General features: G+C 43.8%; 1 protein-coding gene across 1 annotated transcript in view; it reads left to right on the forward strand.

Annotated features, from left to right (window-relative positions):
* The window catches only part of NCKAP5 (NCK associated protein 5), a 789,197-nt gene that overhangs the window by 695,394 nt on the left and 74,359 nt on the right, over positions 1-19,444 (forward strand). The window contains exon 15 of the mRNA XM_081142261.1: positions 1,401-1,479. Coding sequence (XP_080998387.1) covers positions 1,401-1,479 — 79 coding nt within the window. The remainder of the gene's footprint in view (positions 1-1,400; positions 1,480-19,444) is intronic.

Below are 19,444 nucleotides of genomic sequence, written 5' to 3' on the forward strand. Positions count from 1 at the left end.
ATTACATTCTGATTTTAAAACCGAACTCATAAAATGTAAATAATTGTTCTAATTCCATTAAATATGAAAAATAGGAGGTAGAAAGTAGAAAGCTAATCTCAGCTCAAGGTCAGTATGCAACCATATGACTTCCTACATCATGAATGTAAAATAAGGGTTTGTTGGCATTCAGCTCCAGCCCCTGAGCAAATCTACCGACACCCTCTAATGTGCCTGAGCAGAACCCCCATCGCCCTCACTGCACAGTTCACCTTATTTTTATTGGCTCCCCAGGTGACTGGCTGGGATGCATGCTTAAAAAGCGATTTCTGGTAATTCTGCCAAGCACCACAAGTTGTCTTGATTTTGAGGCCAGGTCTACACTGTCATACTCAAAACAGGAACTTGAGAATAACAAAGTATCCCCAAATAAACACAAATCTCAAGCCAGGTGTGCTGTTTGCATCTCAGTCCCATCATTTGTGTAATTGCTCATCTTGTCCGTTTCTCCAGGGTCTTATCTCTAGAAGGGAACTAACAATAGCACCTGCCTCCTAGTGTCGTTGTGGGGACAGTGAGCCCGTGGGTGTGAAGAGCGCAGACAGTGCCTGCTACGTAGTGTTCAGCGGTTTGCTGTTTTTGTCATTGTTGGTATTGCCGATGATGTCATTGTTACTGGTGCTGCTAGATTGGGAAGTAGCAGGCCTGAGTTTTAGTTCCAGTGTTGCCACTAAAAATATGTTTCACTTGCAGAATCTGAGAATTCTCATTTGTAAAATGCCGTAATGTTATTCGATGCTCTCTAAAGTGCCATTTCATTCTAGGCCATTCAGCATCTGGATGCTCCAGCTGTAATGTAAGGGAAATGTTTTTGACCTGGAAACTCTAGGTGAACGTCTCGCTGCTCTAGTTCACTGAGCACACGGCATAGTCACTTCATGTTTCGTTGTAGAAAAAACAAAAAACAATATATAATTTTTTGGAGAGTTATAGTCTAAGAAAGGGTCAAGTTATCTAAGTATATATTTTTACTCTTATTAGAATTTGTAGTGGAAGTCACTGACTCTGGAGGAATTATATTTCCTTCAACTTTAATCTTTCCTCACAGCTCTGTGTTACAGACTCTATTAAGTATCAAAAAACAAAGCTGTTATGTTTAAAATCTTATGTGGAATTAGGTGCCTGATAAATCTTCATTTTCAGAACTGCAGTTATATGTTGGAAAATATATAATTATAATTAAAACCTGAGATGAAGCCAAGTGATAGAATGGGGAAAAGTGGAAGGAAGAAAATACGTATGTATATATAGACAAATGCACACATACCCACGTGTTACAGACTCTGCCTTTATTCTGAGGATGGCAAAAGATCTATTTAACATAATAAATACGAACTTACAGCCATTTCTTATTGCTGCAGATAAAAGAGACAACTGAAAACCTGCAAGAGAATGAAGGGGATACAGCTGCAGACTCTGCATTTCAGAGCCGCATCATAGGTAAGAACTCACGTCTTGGTACATCTGTAGCTGAGATATTTCCTACATGAGATCGTCTTTCACACACAGTATGTTCCTACACACCATGCCTTATGCCTCCCGAGTCAAAACTGGGTGTTGACATTGGCAGCTACCATAAAATAAGTGGGTCAAAGCAGAACCTATGAAGAAAACCTAGGCGTTTGCAAAGGAATTGCAAAGCCAACTGATAAGTGAGTACTTGCCAATATGACGTGAGAATAATACTGAGTGTAAATAATAGTTCTCTGAGGAGAAAACCAGCTTTAGATCGATCCAGTTTCTCCAGTAATTGTCTCCAGAAGCACCTTGCACAACTGCTCTTTGTTAGAAATGTGGGTTGGGATGGTGGCTTTCTTAAATTGAATGTTTTTGAAATTGGTTAATTTTTACACCAAACAACCAAAGAGATTAAGTACAGGTGGCTACGGCTTGCCAAAAATCTTCAACTCATTTTCTGAATTATTTCTGCCAGAACTCTGTTTATAGATAGTCCTGTCTCTGAAGTAGGTTTGCCTGTCAGCTGTTTCTTAAAATTATGCATAACCCTAGCTTGAAGGAGCTCAGGTTCCCAGCCAAGGGGACTTTGCTGACGTGTTTCAGCAGCCGGAAGGAACTGGTGATGGAGAAGCTGTCTGGGCCTGAGATCCTGGCCAGGAGATAGAAGCGGCGATAACTTTAACAGCTCTGGGCCACCTTGCACACTGCAGAATTAGTTGTTCCTCGGGCTCTAGAAAAGGCTGTGAATGTAAGCATGCTGATGATTTAGCTGTGTGTGAGACACCAAGGCATGATGACATCGTTTCTGCAGATCCCATTTGGGTGTAGTAGGCAGTCTGGGATCCCATGATCTAGGGCCTGACAGCCCCACGGATTTGTGGTTTCTGGTCCGATCAGTATCCGCTGCTCTTGCCTTTTCACGGGAGGGCCTTCAGCTGCCAACTCTCCGCGTCTCCCTGCTCTTAGCGCCATGTTGCTTCACTTTATGGCTGATTTTCCAGCCTACCCCGCAGTCTTCTGCAAACTGTAATTTACGGTTTATCTCAGAGAGTTTTTATGCTCCCACAGCTTAATGAGACTGGCACACCATTATTATTCGTTTCATTTATAATTGGGAATACAAAAGACTTGACAAACAGCTGAAGGAGCATAGTCTCAATAAGATTATCATTCCAGAAAGACAGCCTTTTACAATTATAGTTGTCAATGTAAAATGCGTGAACTGGTATCAGTTCTGCATAGTTAGCTAATAAGCAAGTTAAATATTGTTTAACAGCCTTCAGACACAACACTGCATAAAGCCCCCGGTGAGTCATCATTTCTCCATAATGAGGTGTCCTTGGTCTGAAGGACAACATATGTAAACCTAAAGGTTGAATTTTCTCCAAGAAAACTACAGGAATCTAAGATTTTTTTACTGGACTAGCCCTTCTTTTGATTTGTGCTCTTCAACCCAATAGCCGGTAGCTACGTGTAACTATTTCAGTGTCAATTTAAATTAATTAAAACTACATAAAATTAAAGCTGTGTTTCTTTAATCGCACCAGCCACATTTCAAGTATCCAGTGGCCACATGCTCTGTATCATCTGTACGAACACTTCCATCATCGTATAAAGTGCCTCTGGAACCTGCTGCTCACGACTCTCGTGAAAGTAAATTTCAGCACGTTTCTGATGGAGAGCTGGCTCGGGCTTCACATAGTGTAGACTCATAAACTGCTAATGGCTGCAAGTAACAACAACATTATTAAAGCCATAAAGTCCTTTAATCATCTTGTTTAATGAAGAGTGTGGAGGAAGGCAACGGAAGAGGTACAGCCGCTTAGTGTTATCAAAGGCCCTGGGTTTTCTGTCCTCATGCTTGTTGCCCCTGATTGCAAATTGATTCCTACCGCGCCAGGCATCCCCTCCACACTCAAGGCACAAAGTACAAGAAAGAGGGAAACTCCTCCAGCATCCCCCCAAAGACCTCACCTTACGTGTCACTGGTGAGAACCGGCTCAGAAGGCCCATCCTAGCTGCAAAGGAGGGTGGGAAAGTATGTTGCTTGCTACCCTCTGTGGCAGGAGGGGGTCGGAAGAATGGTATTGAGAATGTCACCTGGGTTAACCAATCCATAAGATCACCACAGGCCTTTTTGAAAAGTCCGCCCGTTTCCAGGCTGAGACAGCATGCCCGGTGGTTATTTATCATTATTCCGTAAGCAGGCCTGAGGAGACACTTTTCAGCACTGATGATCCCAGTGTTCTTTGTGTTCTCTAGACTAAGTGTTGCCACCTGTCCTCACAATAGTTTATAACCATAGGATATTTTTAGTCCTAGCAACTAAGCAAATCTAGATATGTTCTTCTGACCAAGTATCAGCTAATGTCTTTGACAGAGAACAATCAGGAAATTTGTGAACCTGAATGTTTGCATTTCTGTCATTTAAGAATAATCATGTTAGTTTAATCAAAATTTTATTAGTTGATTAGAAGAGAAGATACTGTTCATTAAACCTGTTCTATATTGAAATTCAAAATTCATGAATTGAGTAAAATAATACAATGGGATTTTTTTCCTTTAAAGGTGCCCTGATGTCAAGAATTCCATGTTAATAAGCAGCGAGCAAATGACAAGGGTAATCTAATCAAAGTTTTAACACAAATGATCACAGCCGCCATATTTCTAATAGTTCTTTCTTATTAGTTAACTATTATAACAAATTCATCCTATAGGTTGTAATTAATTATAAATAGGATTAAATGATCAGTAGGAATTCAAATAACATTATCTCCTATTAACAACATTGGCCAGTGATAGCACCAAAAATAATCCCCTAAGTGAAATAATCCCTAACGGGATTTGGAAATTCCCGTAAAGATGAGAAAATGCCTTTTGAGGAGCTTGAGGAAGAACCCAAGCTGAACTGAGGGATGCCCAAGAAAACCAGGGTGCGTGAGAGACTCCTGAAGTGAAGGATACAGGTTATTTTTCCTAAACCTAAAAGCACTCTGTCCAGTAGCCCAGTAGGCAGACGTCGCAGTGTCCCATGGCTGAATGAAATCTGTGAACTCTCCGTTGGCTGGGTGTACTCCCGCTTTCTCCTGATGGAGCCCTGTGGCTCCTACCACCAGAGGAGAGCGTGACAGAGGACTCGGTCTAGCCCTGGGGTCCCCGCTTCTTTGGCTATGTGAAGTTGTCTGGGCGCTCCCCTCCCCACCCAGGAATTGCCTCCGAGGGATCTCTCTGGGGTCTCCTTCCCTCCCCAGGTGACCTTAGGCATTCTGCAGGATAAGGGGTGCTCACTAAGTACCCCGCCTTCGCTCACCTAACAGACCATACGCCAGCTGATTTTCCTTTCCCAGGGTCTTATTTTCTTCCCCTGTCTTCCCCTAGACATTAGCCAGCTGACACGGTAAACTCAGTCCTGTCAGTGGAGTAAGGGCTTAACCAGGTACCTTCTCATGGCACATATTTCATTGTAGCAAGGGCTCAGGGGAGTTTTACCTGTAGCTCAGAGGAACTTGGGGAGCTGAAGTTTCAGGCATTCAGATCACCGTTTGAGCAGGTTAGAGGGGGAAGAAGAAAGACAACGAACAGCCCAAGGAGCAGGGTCAGGAGGAAAAGTCATGTGTCGTATAAGCCTCTCGCCTGCTCTTGAGAAATGGCCTGGCCGAAGGCTAAGAAGTGAGGTGAAGCCTTGCTGAGCGAAATCGAGGGGATGTGGGTCGCCAGGTCCAGTGGCCTTTTTCCCTCTGTAACACGCAGACCGTGTTCTTGTAACCGGTTATCACCCAGCCGTAAAGCATCTCACCCGTGGGAACAGTGCGCCCCGCCTGGAGTCCGAAGGAGACAGACGAGTCCGAGTCATGTGACACACAGCTGTCACTGTCCAGGCCTACACACTGACTCCGGTGACCTGGGGGGGCAGCCGGAGGAGGGCCTGGACGCCCTCGAGCTCTCAGCTGTCTGTGGCTGTGCTTGTCAGGGGCAGGGGCAGGGGCAGGTCTCACTGTTGAGTCACGTACTTCAGTTACATGGAAGGCGGGAAGCAGGACCCAGATGCTGGTCTCATCTGAGCAGAAGGAATGCGGACCTATTTTCATATTAAAGCCCTAATACAACACGGCCCACAGTCGTTGCCCATATGTGGATTATACAGTTTGAAGTCTGCAGCCCACTGCTGTTCTTCAGTTCAAGACTGGACTCCCCGAACTCTTAACACCAGCAGCATTAGGTTCAGATGGGAGCCGAGAAGCCCCCAAGCACAGTGGTTTAAGTAAGAACAGGGATTCTTGCTGTCACACACGACCGTCCGGAGGCAGGTGGCCCAGGCCCACAGGTCAGTGCCAGGCTTCTCATATCTTGTCCCTCTGCCTCCCATGCTCTTCATTCCCAAGGTCACATCAAGGTCCAGGACAGTTGCTGAGAAGCAAACCTTCCCTTATGTTCACTTCCCAACTGGCAGGAGAGAAGAGATGAGGAAGGGGACGGTTCATCCCTTTAAGAACACTTCCCAGCAGTTGGGAGGTCCCTTCTGCTAAGAGATCATTAGCCAGCACTTAGTCACATAGGGTGGGAAATGTCCCTCCAGGCAGGAGGCCACAAGTCCAGTAAAAGAAAGTGGAAGTCGTCTGGAGGGAAGGGAGAGTGGATGTTAACAGACATATAGCAACCTCAGCCTGCCGCCCGCCCCCCCAAGATTATCTCCTTGGTAGAAACACAAACAAAATTTTACTGTCATTTAAGAACGCCCCAGGAAAATAAATTTGGAGAGTTGTTGGAAAAGATATAATTAATTCCCATGATGCACGCTTAGTTTCTGTTTTGCATGATCTGAACTTCCGCTCACTGATCTCTATTTGTAGTTAATCTTGAGTAACTTTTTGAGAAAATGTATTGAACTTGGATTCGTTGGCCACCAGCGTATTTATGAATAAATATATAATTGATTACCCACCAGGTTCATAGAGGTTCAAGTAAATCTGTGGGATACAATGCATCTAGCATTTGTATTTCTCTAAAATTAAAACAAATAGGACAGCAGGGCTTTCGGTGCTGAAGCTGCCAATCATTTAAAGTCCTTGATAATTAGCTGTCTTATTTCAAGAATATTACTAATTTTCCCTACTGTGAAAATTTGAAGAAAAAGTTTAGAAATTTAGCCTACCAGGAGTGACATTCGTGTTAAAAATGAAGTTTGAGCCTGTCTCAGGATGGTGATCAGATGTTCACAGCGTGTCTAGTGGAAGGCTGTTTGAGTCAAATGTCACATTTCGAATTGTCTGCTGACATCTGTAGGCTTAATTTTAGAAAGGGTGAGCTATGAATGACCAAAACACAATGTGAGTGGAAAGTACAAATGTTCTCAGTAACAACTTGGATAGATGATGTTCTGTTGACTACTACGAGATGGGCACCAAACCTAAAACTGCTTGGGCAATAATGGCTATGGGTGAGGACTGGGTGGAGTGCTTTTACATCATTTGGGTCTCATATTAATACTCCCCAGGACGATGATTTCTGCTTTTTCTAACACACAACATGACAGCTCAGGGGTACAATAGAGTACTGAGTTCACCCATTTAAAACTGCAAGTGACGGGCGCCGAAGGGGGAGCTTGTGTCCAGGCGGCCTGAACTACAAACTCCACCTGTCAGGACAGACCCATGGAAACAGGATCATATGGCGCCTTCTGACCAAGCCTGGAAATAGTTACGTATCTACTTGCTGCATATCCACCTGAGCATCTATGTACCAAGCCCTGTGCTTGGAACGTTACAGGTCACCCTCCCTGTTCCTCATTCCTTTGTGGCCGGTGCTTTGTTTCTGCCATCGGTCACCTTGCTCCTTATGAGTGTGGGCTTTCCTCTAACGACCAGAGATAGTCACGAGGTCAGGCTTTAGTGCAGTTTCTGTATTTTGTGGGCAAAATGAATTCTAGTCTATGACTTTTTCCTCTAATTTTTCATGAGGGAAAGAAAACTGTAGACTTACAGAGTTAAAATATTTGCTCTTACAGATTGCACCAGGGAGCTGAGTTCTCTTTAGTTCAACAAAACTACATTGCAGCCCCGGCCGGTGTGGCTCAGTTGGTTGGACACAGTTCTGTGCATGGAGAGGTTGCTGGTTTGATTCCCGGTCGGGATATATGCCTCGGCTGTGGGCTCGATCCCCTGTAGGGAGCATGCAGGAAGCAGCTGATCAGTATTTGCCTCTCACATGAACGTTTCTCTCTTTCTCTCCCTCTCCCTTCTTCTCTCTCTAAAAATCAATAAAAAACTTTAATCTTAAAAAAACAAACAAAAACAAAACCACTATATGGGGCATCTTCTACAAGCCAGGCCCATGTTAGATGCTCGGGACACAGTCCCTGCGCTCTGTGAACCCCATCTCTGCGCATTCCTTCTAGAGGAGCGAACAGACGGTCTGATCAGTGTGATCTCAGGTGAGGAAGAGCTATGCTCTGCATGCACATTGCACAGAGCAGGGGCGGGGCCCAGCTTCATGAAGCTGGAAACTGGTTTTCATCTGTAAGGAAAAGACAAGAGTGAGAGAGTAAGATATTGAAGTTTAAGAGCATTTATTATTTATACCAATGGTTCCCAAACTTTGCTGCACATCAGAATCACCTGGGAATCCTCCAAAAATGCTACTGCCCAGGTCACCCCCATAACAGTTAAATCACCAGGTCTAGGGATGGGAGCCAGGCACTTGTATCTTTCTAAAGATCCCCAGGTGACTCTAATGTGGCCAAAGTTTGGGCCCCGCACCGCTGTCCTAAGGGGTAGGATTCATCGGCAAAGGGGACAGCGGTGTCTTTCAGCTCCAGGGAAACAGCAGGAGCGGAGGCCTGGAGATAGGAGCATGTGGAGGAGGCGAGTCCATGAGAGGCCGGCTCGGCCGGAGCAGAGTGAAGATGTGAGGATGAGGTGCGCATGGGGCTGGCTTTGTAGAATGGAACCGGGCAATGGGGACCTTGAAAGCCAAGCTTAGGTGTTTGATCTTGTTTCTGCAGAGTATAGACTGTGGAGATTTTTCAAAGGAGACCAACGTGATAAGAAGTGGCCATCCAGCCACTCTGTTGATCACATCTAAACTTCTAAAATGAAAACTTACTGTCATTTTCTGTTTCTCAGCCTTGGACCAAACAGATATGCTGGTACCATGTGTGCTCAGCAGTGGTTGCTGTGTTAGAGTCATGTGTTCACGTAAGACGATGGACACCCAGGTTATGTGAGGCCCCCAGGGGCTGCCTGCCCCAGAAGGTCCCTCCTGGCGGCCTGCAAGGATGTGCCTGAATTTTCTACCCATCGGTAGCTCCTTTGGGTGAGGCTCCTCGAGCACAGATGGCCTCTGGGAAGAGCACACACATGTGCGTGTCACTGACTGACACAGGACATTAGCTCATTCTCAGTTAGTACCAGCAAGGCCCTAACTGGCCAGGAGCCTGGTGCACCTCCTGCCAGGGAACTGAGAAGCGCGGTGGGCATGTGTGGATGCCTAGGAAAGGGAAGCGTGGCATCCTGCAGATGGGAGCCCAGCTGCCAGGAGTGGAGGCGGGTGCGAAACCTGGTGGTGGTGTGAGCTACAGGTGCAGCGGGGAGAGGGCCTCGGACAGGTAATAGGTGGACTCATTAGACACATACATTTCGCCTGTTCTCTCCAAGGCCTAGGGCTCAAAATGCAAGCTTGGGGAGTCTGAAATAGCGGGACAGAGACATCTTTCTGTACCATTCCCTCAATTTTACAAAAGACAGTTAATCCACGTTAAGCGTAAGGATGGATGAGTGACAATGGCATAGTCGGGAATAGGTGGGGTCGAAACAAAGCTGACCAGCTGAGTGCCTCAGTCCTGAAGCAGAAAGCTGCCCAATGTGGCAGAAAAGTTCAGAAGAGATAAGACAGTGACGTACATTATACTAATATCTCTTCGTTAGTAAGAGCTTCTCTATGCTGGGCACTGGCCAAAGTCTTCTATGTGTGCTGCCCTGTTTTATCCTCATGTCCAACCTGCACTTCAGGAGCCATGGTCACCCTTTACCCACGAGGAAGTGGGTGCCCTGAGGGGGGCGATAGGGGGTGGAGCCAGCATTCAAACCCAGCCTGGTCCACAGCTGTGAAGTCAAGTAAAACAAACACCAAGGATGCTCAGTGATGACTAGGTACTTGTCTGGTCACTTTTTTGATCACCAGGGATCCCATTAATTGATTGCTTGGCCAGGGATTGCAAACTCAAGCCCTGAGTCAATGGGCTAGAGGAGCTGGACTTGACATGCACGTGCATATATGGTAGGAGTGATGGGAGTTTAGAGGAGTGGATAGAGCACAACCCATCCTAGGGGAGCAACTACTTGTCACTTCCAGATGTCACCATAGAAGAAGGCTAGCCCTGTGTATAGCCAAAGCTTTTCATTTTTCACCAGAGACCAAAAATCTAGATTTTTATGTGACATAAGATACATTTTTAAAGGTGAGCTCACTTTTAAAAAGTAAATCTTCAGAGACTTCCTTTTATCTGGCAATATTTCAAATTAGAATTTCAAAGTCCTTTCACAGAATACTACTTCTAAAAGTGTAGAATATAATATAAAAACATATATTTTCTTAAATGCAGTTCATCAGAGGCCAGGGCTAGCATGGACTCTCGAATCCAGAGGGGAGAGTGCTATAGTCAGCATTACCCAAGGGGTGTGTGGTGTTCTCTGAAGATCTGGAGCCAAGCTACTAGCTGCCCCAGTTTGCCTGGGACTTCCTTGGTTTTAGCACTAAAAGCCCCACATCCTGGGAAACCCCTCAGACTGGGATGAACAAGGACAGTTGGTCACCTTACTTGGATCCTAGTGTTAAGGAATTAAACTGTTGACATAATGAAAGCCTAGGGCCTGAGCAGGTGGGCTGCTAGATCAAAACACACCCTCCTTCCTTGGCATAAAGCTGGACTCCTGAGAGTGATGGTGACAGACCCGCCCTATGGGGGGGGGGGAGAGATAAGCTCTTTACTCAGCCTTGACTCTAGCTGGGAAAAAAGAAAGAAAAATTCTTCTCGGAAGATTCTGAATCATTAGCTCACACTCATGTGGATCAGAGACCTAATCCACTCTCTGTGTGTGTCCCCTAAATCCCCTAGCTTGAAATTTCTAAATGATCTGAGTTATGCTTTTAAATACTTCAGGGAAGAAACTAGGAGAAGGAATACATAAAATAAGAATGGCAAAATATTAATATTTTTAAAACTAGGCAGTGGGTATAGGACACATTACACTGCTTGAGCATATTTGAAATTTATCATAATGAAAAGTTTTTTTAAATGCAGACTCAAGAATTTACTCCCAGGAATCTGGCAAAACTCAACTCAAATCCTCTCTCAAGGTACCCAGTCTGCGTTTACATATAGATAAAATTCCAAAGAAAATTAACTCACAACAGAAAATCCCTAAAAACACAAGGGGAAAACAACTCTGTGTGAGAGTCAGAAAAAAATAAGCTATAGAAGGAGTCCTGCAAAGACTGTGGAATTGGTAATTAGCTAATAAAGTATATAAAATAAAAGCATTTAGTGTATTTAAATAAACAAAAATGGAAATGAAAGTTAACAAAGGGACAAAAAAACCTGAGCAGTCAGAATTCAAAAAAAGATGCACCAGAACTTCAAAAAATTAGAAGTTGTTAGATAGTATTTATCACCACTGAAGCGAGAATTAGTGAAATAGGACATAGAATTGAAACACTGCATAAAATGTGTCACAGAGAACCAAGGATGTGGGTAACAGGAAAGAAAGGTTAAGATTCATTAGGTAAAAGGTGATAAAATCCATGTGCATTTAAGTGTAGCTCCCCAAGGAGAGAATAGAATGAATGGGGTAAACATAATATTAAAAGAGTTAATGACTGAGAATTTTGAAGAATTGAAGTAATGAACCCTTGGATTCAGGAAGCCAACTTAGTTCTAAGCAAGATAAATAAAAAGAAATCTACACTTCAGGATAGTGATTTTATTATACCCAGAAGTGGGATTGCTAGAGCGTATGATAGTTCTATTTTGAAATAAAATAACTATGCTGAAGAGATATCTGCACCCCCATGTTCATTGTGGCATTGTTTATGGTAGCCAAGATGTGGAAACATCCTAAGTGTCTGTCAACAGATAAACGAATAAAGAAATTGTGCTGTGTGTGTGTACACACACACATACACACAGAGGAATATTATTTAGCCTTTGAAAAGAAGGAAACCCTGCCATTTGCGACAACATGAATGAACCCGGAGGACATCATAAGTGAAATAATCCAGATGCAGAGGGACAATCTATTATCTTTCTTATATGTGGAATCTAAAAATGTCAAACTTACAGAAACAGATTGCAGAAGAGTGATTACTAGGATCTGAGGCTCAGGGGTAAAAGGGAGATGGTCACAGTATAAACTTTCATTTGGAAGATGAGTGAGTTCTGGAGACCTGACATACATCCTGGTTAATAATGTATCTATATTTGAAATTTGCTAAGAGAGTAGATCTTAGTGTTCTCATCACACACACACACAGTAACTGTGAGGTAATGGATGTGTTAATTAGCTTGATTATGGTACTTACTTCACAATGTATAGTATACATCTATCAAAACATCACATTGTGTAGATTCCAAGAAGGTGGTGGACTGAGTGGAAGCTACACTGACATTCTCCCAGGACCAAACTAGAATTACAACTAAAATAGAGAAAAAACATCCTGAATAATCAACTGAAGACCAGTTGGAGAGCACCCTCATAACCAAGGACATAAAGTAGAGACCACAAAGAGACTGGTAGGAAGTGTGGAGGCTCCAGAGGGCTGGCTGGGCTCCCACAGGCAGCAGCTGAAGGTCTGGAGGGATATCTCAGCTGTGGGGGGTTCCCCACTGAGAACTCTGGGGCCTAAACCCCAGGCTGCGCTCCCCATCCCAGAGCACCAGAACTGAGGAAGGTGCCCACATAACATCTAGCTGTGAAAAGCAGCAGAGTTTCTGTCTGCCAGGGAGAGATGGCTGGAAATGCAGGCACCCTCTTAAAAGGCCAATGCACAGTTTTGTGTACAACCACTCACCTTGGGCTCCAGGGGAGGAAGGGCAGAGTGGACTAGAGCTGTGTGCGGAGAATCTAGGGATACTGGCTTGGAGGATAGAGCTCAGAGGGTAGCTATCTGGATTCCTATGCTGATTCATTCCCCCATACAGCAGAGGACATATTTCACAGGCAGACATTTACTGTCCGGGCAGCTTTTGCCTGGGGGTGGAAGCAATTGGCCCACCCATTGAAAACTTCTTGCCCTACCCTGTGAAGTTTCTACAGTCTGAGGCTCATGAAGAGACTGAATAACAATCAGCCTCTGGGTTCTTTGAGTCTTTGCTTGATTTGCTTCTAGACCCAGGGCTTGGGAAAGCAGAACTTGGTGTGCATCTTGGTCCTTTCCAAACACACCCAGCCCCAGCAGAGGGAATCACAAGCTGTGAAGTGTGGAAAGCTTCAAACAGGGTACTCAAGGCCAGTCACAAATAGCATCTGACATTGGCCTGTGGCAGAGGCCATCCAAAAGACTGGGAGTCCTAGCAGATCTACCTGATACATAGAAACTAATCCAAACAGGCAGCCAAAATAGGGAGACAAAAAACAAGTCCCAAGTGAAAGAACAAAAGAACTCTCCAGAAGAAAAGCTAAATGATATGGAGATAAGCAATTTATCAGATATAGAGTCAGAATACTGATCATAAGGAAGCTCAACAGAGTGAGAAAAGATATGGAAACTATGAAGGAAATTAAGAATGACATAATAGAAAGAAAAACACAACAACATTGGAAGGAATGAACAGCAGATTAGGGGAAGCTGAGGTTCAGATCAGCAAATTAGAAGACAGGCTAGAGAGAATCACTCAATCAGATAACCGAAAAGAAAAAAAAAAGAAAAAACAGGAGGACAGTTTAAAGGAGCTGTGGGATAACATGAAACATAACAATACTTGTGTCATAGGAGTAGCAGAAGATGTAGAAAGTAAGCAAGGGTTGGATAGGTGGTACATGGGGCTGTGTGGAAGGCAGAGGGCGGTGGGCAGCTGGGAGCAGGAGATGGACTCAGCAGGGACGAGTTTACTTGTGTCAGTTCCTTGGTGGCAGTGACCATGGTGACCAAGAAATGGAAGGGATGACTGGCAGTGGTGGTCACTGCAGCAGCATGTGCACCCCTCAGCAGTGATTACCCTGGGTATAACTGAAGAAATTCACAAGAATTCATAAAGGCCCAGACTATTATCCACTGCTCTGCAGATCTCTGCTTGGTAGAGATATCTGAAGAACAGTTGGTTGAGGGAATTAACGATACTGAAGGTTGTGCCTGAAATGAAGAACTGTGGAGTAAATGAGCAGGAAACCTGGAAGGGGTGATTAAATTGGAAGAAAATGAAGGGTACAAAAGGTTAGAGATGAAGAAACTGAACATTGTTCTAGGTGCAAAGGTTACAGTAGTGAATCAAACAGACAAAAATCTCTGGCCTCATGGATCTTACATTCTAAAGAGGGTGAGACACACATTAAACACAATAAGAAAGTGTGAATCTTGAGAAAGCAGACACCTTCTGAGGAGAGCTCTTGGTGGTTATTTGGGCTCATTAAAAACACCTCCCCCCCAAAAAAAAATACCCACAAAAAACAACACACACACACACAAACAAAATAGAGCCTAGCAACCATTTCTACACAAGTTCCTCTCATGCAAACTGTACTACAGGAAGAAGCCTGCACTAAACTACCTGCCTCTACACTGAACTGCCTGCCTGCACTGTTTCTACCATCTGACCAGCCCTCAGAAAGGAGTTCCTGGAGTCCTATTTCATTCAATAAGACTGAGGCTTTTCCTACCCAATTGGAGCTATACAACTCTGACCAACCAGAGCGGCTTTATTTTGACCAATCATGACAATGTCTCTGGGTCAAACTGTGAGGATTTGAAGTCCTCCTCTGCATAAGGATGGACCAGTTAGGGCCAGAGTAGGAACTTCTGTTTATATAAGGCAGCTCCACTCTCTGGCTAAGAGTGCACTTTCCTTTTCCACTGAAGGCTGCATTCCCCGGCTGAGCTGAAACACCAAACCATAGTGGATGAGACTGGCACAGAATGGAGCAGACCAAAGCACAGCAGAGCAGACCAGCAAGAAACAAAGTAGAGCTGTCTAGCTGGAGAGGGGCCTAGCCCCAGCTGCCTGGCTCCACAGTTACCTCAAAGCCTTGCTGTTTACACCACTGTGCTGTATCACAATTGAGTTGTTTTGCACTGAATAAAGTTTTCTTTTTAAAAAAAAAAAAAAGAAAGCAAGGGTGAGAGAACATGTTTGAAGAAATTATGGCAGAAAACTTCCCTAACCTGGTCAAGGAAAAAGTCATACAAGTTCAGGAGGCACAGAGTCCCAAGCAAGAAGAACCCAAAGAGGCCCACGCCCAGACACATTATAATTAAAATGCCAAGAATTCAAGACAAAGAGAGAATCTTAAAGGCAGCAAGAGAAAAGCAAGCTGTTACCTACAAAGGAACTCCCATAAGGCTGTCAGTTGATTTCTCATCAGAAACTCTACAGGCCGGAAGGGAATGGCATGAAGTATTCAAGGTAATGCAAAACACGGATCTGAAACCAAGACTACTCTATCCAGCAAGGCTATCATTCAAGATAGATGGTGAAATAAAGAGCTTTCCAGACAAAACATCACATTCTATGCCTTGTATATATAATTTTTTATTTGTTAATCAAACTTCAATAAAGATGTGGGGGAAAGAAATCTACACTTAGGCACAGCGTAGTGAAAATGTAGCACATCAAAAATAAAGGAAAGATACTAAAGTAAATCAAAGAGAAAACACAGATTATCACGAAACCACCGAACAAGCACTTCTCAGAACATATCCCCATTGTTAAGTCACATATATTTTCCTCTGCATCAGACAGGGGAAAAAATTATCCCAGAAAGGTCAGAAATACAAGTGCTAAACATCCTTTATATAAAAATAATGTACTTTATAAAAATACATCAAAATAGAAATAAGACATTAATAGAGACATTAATAGAGCTGAAAATGAGTTAGAATTGGTGGTAAGAATTAAAGCATTATAATGTCCTTATATTATTGAGAATGAATATATTAATTTGGTAAATTATATATGCATGCATGTTAAAATTTCTAGGGTAACCACTAAAAGTAAGTAGAAATTTAATATAACATTTCCAAGCTAATAGAAAACTAGGGGGGGAATGCAACTCAATCCCAAATATGAGAAACACATTTAAAAAGGACAAGTGGAAAGCATAAGATAAAATGATAGAAGTAAATTGAATAAGTGAGACTTTACAATCAATATAGTTTAAAATCTCTAGTTAAAAGGCAAAGGTTATCAAGCAGCTATAGCTGCTTAGATTTGACAAACCTAAACCTAAGTACGCAGGGAATTTTGAAGGTAAAAGGACAGTAAAATACATACCACAGAAATGTTAACGAAGCGAGGTCTAGCTATATTAATAACAGAGCAGGCATATTGTAAAGGAGGTTTTTAAAGCTGCACCAATTAAAGAGGCATGAAATCAATAATGTGCATTAAGGTCAGCATTGGTTAGTTTGTTTTGTTTTTATTTCTTTATCTTAAAGAAATAGGGGAGTACATCACAGGTAGTAAGAAAAAAAATAGTAAAAGTAAGTAGTAAAATGTGACATTTTGATTACATTTATATACCGTTACATATAAAGAGGTAAACTGGTTTATAATGTGAAAATATAGTACAGTGTATAGTAGACAAAAAAGTTTGAAAGGCACGGCCCTAGAAAAACCCATGGCAAGTATGTCAGGGAACGTATACCACAGTAATCATAGCTACATTGTCATAATAGCAAAAAAACGGAAAAGCACTCCAGTTTGTCATCAATTAAAACAATAAAAATGTTGAGGAATTTATACTATGGAATACTATACAGCAGTGAAAATTAACGAACTCCAGCTATACGCACCATCGTAGATTCATCGCAAAAACAATGTTGATTGATAAGAGGCGATTACAATAGAATACTTCCAGTATAATTCTGTGTGCATAATCAAACTAAACAAAACTCGAGTTAATGAGTAACATGAAATTCAGCACTGAAGGGTGTGATCAGAGAGGGGTGCAAGAGTGGCTTAAAACCAGAGTTGTTAAGGTGAATCGTGGATATTCTTTTAAATGATGATGATTTAAATATAACTATTTGTTATATACACTCCTGTATTTGTAGCATATTTCGCAGTTATTTTAAAAACATAAAAATTACTGTCCAAATCAGAACAGCTCTGTGGGCTGAATCGGCCTTCACTTTGCCTTTCTGATCTGGGCCGTTCGTCCCACCCCATCCTCTTGCCTGCCTGGTGACCAGCTCAGCCAAGGGAAGAGGGGGGAGACAGGGACACAGCCCTGAGCGCCGATGCGGCTGCTCTACATCAGTCCTGAAGCTCAGCAGGCGTCAGGAACAGAGGCTGTAGGCAACCCTTGAGTTTTAATCCCCTGCCGTCCATGTTGCCGTGGATAATCCCAAGGTTCCCACACGTATTACATAGACAGACTTCTGTGCCTTAGGTGCTGTTAAAGCCAGCCATCCTTCATGTGCCTGACGGTAATAAAAAATTAGTGACTGAGAAGCAGCAGTGATTAAAAAAAAAAAAGCCCCATAATCAAGCTTGGAAGGTACTCTCCCTACAGTAATAACTCAATCATATATACTTAGTGGGGGAAAAAGCCTCCGTGAAAGTGATCCGCACACTCAGTCCCTGGGGATTCCCAGTGATGTGTCCATTAAATGGCACACTTGAGGAAATACCTCAGTTTGAGGCAGGTGCAAAGTGCTGGAATGATAAATCAGGTGGGAGCTGTGACAGAGTGTGGAGATGAGAATTGAGTTATGTAATGAAATATGCAACTGAGAGAAAAAGGAGGAGATGTGATCCTGGGAGCAGGGTGCTCTTGACTTGAATGAGCCCTTATTCAAGAGGCGTGCCAGACCCAAAGCAAATAGATGCCAAGAAAGGAAAACATCTGGGTAAGTCTGTAACAACCCCGAGCTGATCTGGGCACAGACGGGCAACCAGGGCTTACCCGCTTCTAACGGGAAACCCTCATTGCTAGGAATGGGAGTGCCAGAGAAAATAACTTATCAATGTCAGTCTTAATTTCGTTCATCAGCCCATTGATAGAATTTGAGAAGAATCATTTAGCAATCTTCTTATCGGCGGTACAGTGCCCGCTCCACTCGTTTTGCCCAGGATCAGATAACAGGGTGATGTTTGGTTGACCTTTCTTTGCTTTGCCACCTTGGTGCAGCTAAAAGCTTTTCAGGAGCGAAAAGAACAGGCTGAGAGGTTCCCAGGTTTTGAAACATTGTCACCGCCAAGTCAGGAGCATTGAATCAATTTCCAATATGTTTCTTATGTAGCTAAACCTATGCTCTGGAGATGTTACTGTTTGATTATAAAAGCAGGAGGAATTTGAAGAAGGCTTTCATGCCACGGTGATAAACACTCTTAGCCTGTAACTCAATTGTGGCAACTCTCAAACAGAGGGAAACGTGCTTTAAGGTGACTTTCTGCCCATTTGAAACTCACCCGTGTGTTCCACCCTCAGAGCCCATTTGGAAGGAGTCCTGCGTGTATAAAAAACACATTTGGAGTGGGCACCAGCGGCCCTGCTTCTGAACGAGTGGACTGCATTTCCAAAGATGTTATTTTCCATGCGATACTGACCCAGGCATCAAAACGCTTCCCTGATGCTGAAAGTATTTATGTCTAACTCGGCTTTAAAACAGGTCTCTTTGCTATGCAACTCATCATTTAAAACATAAAAGTGCTCCTCAGATGTTGGGTTGCAACTGAATCCAATTTTAAGAAGAGCAAAGTGGTGGGGAGGCGGTGTCCTGAGGACACGAGTGGGGGGGGCAGCGTCCAGTCTGGATTTTCGGCTCAGTGCAAAATGCTTCATGCCTGTGTCCTCAGTCACCAGACGGAGGACTTAGTCTAGATACTCTGATGGATTTTCTGGCCCAAACTTCTAATAGTCTCTAAGGGAGGGGGGTACACCTGAGCTTCAAAATACCCGTCCATGTCCAGTTCCCACTTCCCGTGAATCTGTGGGAAAAGGGGGGTTTCAATCACAGGATCTGAGTAAACTGGAAAAGTTGCACAGCTTATCCAGTGATTTCTGGGCAAGACCACAGTAGCGTCACAGTAGTGCACGCCTGGAGTTTTACATTTTTGAGAGTTTCTCGCAGCCTCCTGGCCCGAGGCCGCAGTTGCATAGGCCTGCACTCCAGCGTCGCCTTAGCCACCTAACCGACGCTGCGCTCTCGAGGAATTTCTTGAACTTCTCTGAGCCTCCACGCCCTCGCCTGCCAGGTGGAGATAACAGCAATACCTGCCTTGAAGTCTTGTTGGGATCATTTTTGCACACAAGTGCTTGACCCTGTGCCTGGCACTATAGAGACTCCGTTGCTGGCCTTCATTCTTTGTAGTTACCGTTATTAGGAAGGGTATGGATAAAGTATCCGTAGCTATGGACATGGTCTTTCTTTTTTTTTTTAAGTTCTCACAGCTGTGAGTTATTACAATGAAAGAATATAAAGCAAAATCAGCACAGGGAAATGGCACAAGGGCACCGTCAGGAGGTCACCAGGCCTGGCTTCCACAGCTCCTTTCCCAGGGAGCCACACAGGAGGCACTAAGCACCCCAGCAGCACATGTGAGATGTTAACTGCCCGGGCTCACTGGAGACTCGGAGGCCAGGGTTTTTACTGGGAGCTGGTCACACAGTCACTGTCTGCCTAGTGCATGTGAAAATCCCAGTTCCCAGAAGGAAGGCAGATAGATGTTCAGCATAAACCATATCGTTTGCACAGACAGTTTTAGGCACAGGGAGCCACTCACAGGGAGGGTGGT

The sequence above is a fragment of the Miniopterus schreibersii genome (genome assembly GCF_964146895.1).
Source record: "Miniopterus schreibersii genome assembly, chromosome: 7".
Lineage (NCBI taxonomy): Eukaryota > Metazoa > Chordata > Mammalia > Chiroptera > Miniopteridae > Miniopterus > Miniopterus schreibersii.